This window comes from Sinocyclocheilus anshuiensis, unplaced genomic scaffold (genome assembly GCF_001515605.1).
Source record: "Sinocyclocheilus anshuiensis isolate Anshui unplaced genomic scaffold, SAMN03320099.WGS_v1.1 scaffold462, whole genome shotgun sequence".
Lineage (NCBI taxonomy): Eukaryota > Metazoa > Chordata > Actinopteri > Cypriniformes > Cyprinidae > Sinocyclocheilus > Sinocyclocheilus anshuiensis.
In genome coordinates, this window is record NW_015542340.1 from 174,468 (window position 1) to 182,459 (window position 7,992).

At 33.3% G+C, this 7,992-nt stretch overlaps 1 protein-coding gene across 1 annotated transcript in view; it reads left to right on the top strand.

Annotated features, from left to right (window-relative positions):
• LOC107691204 (lysosomal-trafficking regulator-like) overlaps positions 1-7,992 on the top strand; it is a 122,024-nt gene that overhangs the window by 103,881 nt on the left and 10,151 nt on the right. Inside the window, 5 exon segments of the mRNA XM_016489701.1 lie at positions 1,432-1,498; positions 3,203-3,359; positions 5,244-5,384; positions 6,459-6,676; positions 7,605-7,835. Coding sequence (XP_016345187.1) covers positions 1,432-1,498; positions 3,203-3,359; positions 5,244-5,384; positions 6,459-6,676; positions 7,605-7,835 — 814 coding nt within the window.

The following is a 7,992-nucleotide window of genomic DNA, read 5'->3' on the forward strand; positions in this document are numbered from 1 at the left end:
TGTTATCTGTATGCACCAAGGGTCTGAGAGTAACGCAATTTCAATTCTCTGTGTGTATGTGCTGTACATGTGGAAGAATTGACAATAAAGCAGACTTGACTTGACTTGAAAACAAATAATGATATATTTCTGAATTCACAGCAAATGCAACAAACTAATAGCCTACTGCATTTTTGTCACATAGAAATGCACTTGACAGTATAAGCATTGATTTTGTGCTAGAACATAGGAAATTTACTGCTAATAAATGCTGTCATGCTTTCCTCACCCTCATGTCTTTCCAAACCTGTATGACTTACTTTCTTCTGTAAAACACAAAAGATATTTTGTAGAATGTTACCAAACCATTTTGGTTACTCTTGATTTCTACTGTATGGACAAACATTTCTTGAATTTCTCAAAATATCTTCTTTTATGTTCCACAGAAGAAAGAAATTAATATTGGTTTGGAATGACATGATGCTGAGTAGCCTAAATTAAGACTTTTGGGTGAACTATCCCTTTAAGAACTTTATAATATTTGTAAATGGAAAACACCTCATTTATAAGACACTGATTTTTATCTTTAATCAGGCTCTTACTGAATTAACATTTTACTTAAATTGAAACGCAGCACTGTGCGGGAGACTGATTCCGCTCTGCTTTAACGCGCGGCTGGCGGATGCACCGGGTAGCACCGCTTCACACTTTTGGAATACTTGCTTTTTGCAGTTTCGCGTGGGCTGTAATTTAAAAACAGCGCCTAATATAAGGTCTCCCTCGCTTCGGCGATCGGCCCACCGGGAATGTCCCGGTGCTCCCGATGGCCAGTAGCTACATCGCTGGGTATGTTCAAGTAAGCTAGATATGCCCAGATGCTGCGCAATTAGGCTTATTTAATATATCATGATGAGTCTCGAGTTCAGTAGCCTATTTACACTAAATCTGCGCAGATTTGGCTTACATGAACTTCCTCAAGAAATTAATTGGGAAACATAATTTACGAAAAGTAACCTGCCAAATTGGCTAGTGATTTGACAGCGTTACCCGCCACAGCTGATTTTTACCCGCATTTGGCGGGTTGGCGGGTGTTAATTTCAAACCCTGATTATATTTATTATTTTCAATCAGTATTGTTATTGGATAATTAAATTAATCATTGAATTAGATACTATACATTTATATATATGATATATAGGTGTATATACAGATATAGAAATAGATATATTCATAAAATAAGTTATAAAATAACATTTTATTTTTTAAAATTTGTAATATTTGTAATTATATGTTGAAAAGTAGTAGTTGATCAGAATGGAATTTACATACTTCCATTTGTACTATTTTATTGCAATATAGATATATTAGAATTGCCGTCAGAAAATGGAAATGTATGCAAATTAACAAAGTGGCACTCAATTTTGCTTTCTGTTTGTCTTTTTGATGTAACAGGAACCTCAGCAAACCCATCGCGGTGCAGTCTAAAGAGAAGGAAGACCGTTATGTGGACAATTACAGGGTACTGCAGCACTGCAGGCTCTAATTCCTGTTTACACCAGCGCCTGTTAACCAATCACACTGTGGCTCTGTTCCAAAACCTGCTGAGCTGCCTACGTAGGCAGCATTTTTAGGCATCATAGGCACATTTCCAGCACAAAGGCTGTTCCAAACAGTAGGTGGCAACACTATGTTGCCTTCTAAGATATTTTCTTCTGGCCAAACTCTGACGTAGCTTCACAAGTGTCCTTTGCAGAAAAGGCGATCACAGAAATTCATTCCTACAACCACATTATTATAAATAATATATATTATAATTTATAATATATATAATATTATTTAATTGTGATGTACAGTGGGGAAAATAATTATTTGATCCCCTACTGATTTTGTAAGTTTGCCCACGTACAAAGAAATGAAGGGTCTATCATTTTTATGGTAGGTTTATTTTAATGGATAGAAAGAATATCAAGCAAAAAATCCAGAAAAAAACACTGTTCAAAGGTTATAAATTTATTTGCATTTCAGTGAGTCAAATAAGTATTTGATCCCCAAGCATAACTTGGTGGAGAAACTCTTGTTGGTAACCGGAGCCAGAATTCTTGCTGGTTGGTAGGGGATCAAATACTTATTTTACTTACTGAAATGCAAGTCAATTTATAACCTTTATATAATGTGTTTTTTCTGGATATTTTTGTTGATATTCTGTCTCTATCCGTTAAAATAAACCTACATAAAAATTATGGACCCTTAATTTTTTTGTAAGTGGTCAAACTTACAAAATCAGCAGGGGATCAAATAATTATTTTCCCCACTGTAAGTGAGCCTAAACCTGCAGCTCAATAATCAAAAATATAATTATTTTCCCCACTGTATATGTTATTATTTATTATGATTTATAATATATTATTTATAATATTAATAAATACATTATTAAATAATATGACTTTTACCATTTTTATGCTTGTGGGAGTATCATTTATTTTTCTGTATTATAATCAGTTGTGAATCAAGTGTCCCATGTGTTTATAAGACATTTATAAGACACCATTTCAGTTAGTATTAGGGATGCACCGATATCATTTTTTTTCAGAATCGATCCGATCCGATATCGAAAATTCTGAGTATCAGCCGATTCCGATCCGATCCGATACCAGTGCCTTTTTTTTTTTTTTTTAATCAATGTTGATTTTCTGTACTTCTGTGTTGACCTGATCGTCACTGTTTTGTGTGTTAAACACAATCTACTAAATATAGACAACTTAATTTTAAAGAAATATGTAATCATAATCTGTGACAAAAATGCTATTATAAACTAGGTTAGTGGATTATTCAGCAGCAAAAGATATTCTAGAAAAACCATGAGTGCACAATAATTTTATAAAATCTAAACATTTAGTGAAATAACATTATTTATAAAAGTGAATAAGTGTAGGACTAAATCTTGTAAAATGTTACACATTGCTCTTTGTATTGTTGTTAAATACATTCATTAAAAACAAGTTAATATATTTATATATAAATATATACTATCAAATTAAAAGACATTCAATGGAGGCAGCAACATATGATAGATAAGACAGAACGAGAAAGGCTTTCATTCTACACATGCATAACACTCTTTGATTATTGGTATTCATAATGCATTGCATTACTGTTTTATAAACTTTCATGTTTAATGTCATTAGCTGTGTGTAAGTGTAAGTAACATTGATTTCCTCCACAGTACCTGGAGGAGGAGTATAAGAAAGGCAAGAGAGAGGACGACCCCATGCCCCCCGTCCAGCCCTATCACTACGGCTCTCACTACTCCAACAGCGGCACCGTCCTGCACTTCCTCGTCCGGCTGCCTCCCTTCACCAAGATGTTTCTGGCCTATCAAGGTCAGTTTGAATTTGAAAAAAAGCTTTCAAGATTGTTCAGCCTTTAGACCAAATTCACTCCAAGCAGATTCAAACACAAGGAATGATATCTAACCCTATAAAGCCTGCAGTGTCACGTTTGATACACACATTTTAAGACCTATAAATGATACACGCATTCAAACTTTGCTGTTAATCCGGTCACACTCAATCTACTCCATGCCTTCTGTCATCTGATTGATAGTTTAGAGGGGTTTTTTTTTATCAAGTCAGAGCTCTTTTATTGTGATTGTACAAACGTCCAGCTCATGCGTCACGTGTCTTTCTGCTGTCAAATCTTCACTGATTTTTATTAAGTAAACGTAAGAATAACTAGTAATATTTCAAGATAAACACTTACTGGACTGAAGCAACTTAGCTTTACTTGATTATACATATAATTTTTTTTTTTTTAGAAAAATCATGCTGAATTGTGATTATCAAATGTGAGTGTCAAATATGATCATCAGGCATTTGAAGAACATTTATTTGTTCATCTCTCAATCATCATTGGATTGCATTGTATTATATATTTGGATCATTTAAATATCATCTACTAAGACATATTATTGGAGATATAGAGTGACCACTGATATTTAGATCATTTTATTAAGAATGTGCTATACTGTCATAAATATCTCATTGATTTACATTTTAAGCATCAGTATTTCATCCAGCTCATGCGTCACGTGTCTTTCTGCTGTCAAATCTTCACTGATTTTTATTAAGTAAACGTAAGAATAACTAGTAATATTTCAAGATAAACACTTACTGGACTGAAGCAACTTAGCTTTACTTGATTATACATATTATTTTTTTTTTTTTAGAAAAATCATGCTGAATTGTGATTATCAAATGTGAGTGTCAAATATGATCATCAGGCATTTGAAGAACATTTATTTGTTCATCTCTCAATCATCATTGGATTGCATTGTATTATATATTTGGATCATTTAAATATCATCTACTAAGACATATTATTGGAGATATAGAGTGACCACTGATATTTAGATCATTTTATGCAAGGATCTGCTATAAAGATCTCATAACAAGATTACCATTACAAGTTTCAGAATTTCATCACTTTTTGTTCATATAAATATCAGCATCTGCACCAACTTCCACATTTTTGTTCAGTTTGAGCCCCTGCATAAAACTTTTAAAGTTTTTTTTTCTTCTTCATATTCTCACTATATCATACTATATAAGCCATAAGAGATCAAATATGATGCTCCACAATAACAAATATGCAACTTTTTAGATTTGAATTGTATTTTGTCGATAAAATGTCCTTTTTTTTTTTTAAATATAGACTTATTTCTTATGTCAGGGTTTAGAGGGTTAATAAATAGCAATATTGATATTTTTTATTATTTTGGTACCTTATTACATACTTTTATCATTTTGAATGTATCTTAATTAGTTTGCAAAACCAAGAAAACAAGCTCTGCAACATGAAATCAAATATTTAAAATCGAATGCAGCCACGCCTTAATAAAGACTGAATGCATGATGTGTTGTCTGTTCATAACTCTGTATTACAGGCTTACACAGCTGCAGCTCATTGAGTTTATTCAGCATCATAATTAGGATTCTGCATCGCTACTTTAATATTTAACAGCACCTGTGTTTCCTGCGTGTGCAGCGAGGTCTTCAAACATGTCAGTGCGATGCTTTTAAAGGCTGTCATTGAAAAGAGCCTTTCTGAAGCCTCACGCTACATGCATTAGCCTCAGAAAGATGATCAGGCCTTTCATCCAGCCTCTTTATTCGTCTTTCCTTCTTTCTCAGTCTATTTTTAGTTCGGTTGGTTTATCCATATCAGGTTACACAAGAAACTAATGAAAGGTTTTGTGTGTCTTGCAGACCAAAGCTTTGATATTCCTGACCGAACGTTCCACTCCATGAACACCACGTGGCGTCTGTCATCATACGAGTCCATGACGGATGTCAAAGAGCTCATCCCAGAGTTCTTCTACCTGCCCGAGTTTCTGGTCAACAGAGAAGGTGGCGCTCTTGTACTACTGGTTTTCTTGACTTCTTTTTCTAGCATCCAACCTTTCATGATTCCAAATTCCAATTAATTTTTTTCTGGGCTCTGTTTTAATGGTTAAATTAAATTTTAATGATCAAAAAGCATGCCTATTTAGTTAAAATCTCGAATCTTACACAATTTAACAATTTATCAATAATGACATTTCCAGGGCCATATGAAATCCATTTTATTTTTTAATTTATTTGTTTAATTTTTGGAAATTCCATTTTATTTTATTTTCCAAATTCCATTTAAATTTTTCTGGATTCCATTTTGATGGTTAATTTAATTTCGTAATTAAAAAGCATGCTTACACAAAAAGCAAACTTACACAATTTAACAACAATTTAGTAAAAGTTTTGCAATTTATAAAAAAAAAATTCTAGATTTTTATAGTTAAGAAGCATTTATAATCAAATTAATTCCACTAAAATGAACTAAAGTTAATAATTTCTTAAAATTTTTGATCGGTGCCTATGAAATGTTTGGTTTTTATTGGAAATAGCGTATTGTCTGTTTTAATTTTTCTGGATTCACAATTTAATATGAATTTATTATTAAAAAATGGTGGTAATAAAATGAAAGCGTAAAACATTATCATTAACAAAGTAAGTGCTGCACAACAGAGTTTTACTGTTAAAATTAAAGCATGGAAGAAAAATTATATTCCTTAAATTATTTTAATCGCTTTATTATTTTTATTACTTTAAGAAGTATATGCTACTGTACAAAACTAATATATTTCTGTCATAATTTCAAGTTAAACTGAACTTTTATCTTGACGAGTTGTTGTAAAGGCCTTTAAGCTTCTGCGTGTATTTGATGTGAAGATAGTTTTTATCAAATGAAATGATGAAATGCTGTTGAGTCTTAGTAAACAAAAACACCTGTGTCAAAATTCAAAAAAGAGAAATAACCTTTAAGTAACCTAGATCTTCAAGATGTAAGCAATGAATAATCATGTAAAAACATTAGAATTGAATTATTTGAACGCATCTTCCCTCTTCTAATGTTAGCGTGGTATTTCCCACTTTCCCCTCTGGCAGGTTTTGACTTTGGCGTGCGGCAGAACAGCGAGCGGGTGAACCACGTGAATCTGCCGCCGTGGGCCAGGAATGACCCGCGACTCTTCATCCTCATCCACAGACAGGCTCTGGAATCGGATCAAGTTTCGCAGACGCTCTGCCAGTGGATTGACCTGGTGTTTGGACTCAAGCAAAAGGGCAAAGCTGCAGTCCAGGCCATCAATGTCTTTCATCCTGCAGTACGATTGCTTATTATGTACAGCTATAGAACACTTAACTGATATTTTCCATTTTTTGATAGTTGGATCAAAGCCTGTCAAAAACATGCCCAGGTCATATTTCATCCCAAAGTCAAAAAAATTTAAGAAAATATAAGAAATTATATTTTGCTTAAGGGAAATTAAGCTTATTTTACAAACTAAATTTTAAATTAGATGCACTACCATTCAAAAGGTTTAAGGTAGGTAAGATTTTTTTGTTGTTGTTGTTTTTGAAAGAAACCTCTTATGCTCATAAAGGCTGCATTTATTTGATCAAAAATACAGTAAAAACAATCATATTGTGAAATATTTTACAATTTAAAATAGCTGATTTCTATGTGGATAGATGTTAAAATGTAATTGATTTCTGTGATCAAAGCTGTATTTCCAGCATCATTACTCCAGTCTTCAGTGTCACATGATCTTCAGAAATCATTCTAAAATGCTGATTTGCTGCTCAAGGAACATTTCCGATTATTATCAGTGTTGAATATTTCTGTGGAAACTGTGATATATTTTATTTTTCAGGATTCACAGATGAATAGAAAGTTCAAAAGAACAGCATTTATTTGAAATGGAAATCTTTTGTAACATTATAAATGTCTTTACTGTCACTTTTGATCAATTTAATGCATCCTTGCTGAATAAAAGTATTAATTTCTTAACAAAAATCAATCTTACTGAGCCCAAACCTTTGAATGGTAGTGTATATTTCATAGTGAATTGGTAGTATGTATATATATATATATATATATATATATGTGTGTGTGTATGTATATAGCATTACTATATGTCAGCCAGAAATCTCTCTAATACAAAAAGACATTGATAAACCATAATGGACACATCCTTTAGCTTTAGCCTGTCAACTAGTATCCATCTGATTTTTCCTCTCGCTCCTTTTTAGACTTATTTTGGCATGGATGTATCTGCTGTTGAAGACCCTGTGCAGCGTCGGGCTCTAGAAACTATGATCAAGACGTACGGCCAAACACCCAGACAGCTGTTTAACGCCTCGCACATCAGCCGAGCCGGAACCAAACTCCTATCAGAGGCAGAACTGCCTGCAGCCATGGGCCTCCTGGTGCAGCTGGCCTTCAGAGAGAGCCGCGAGCAGCCCAAAGAAACCATCTACCCGGTACAGCAAACATACAGCGCTGAAATTATTATTCAGATTGACATTAAAGAGATAGTTCACACAAAAATGAATATTTGCTTAACATGTACTCATCCTCAGGCCATCCAAGATGTAGATGAGTTTGTTTCTTCATCAGATTTGGAGAAATGTAGCATTG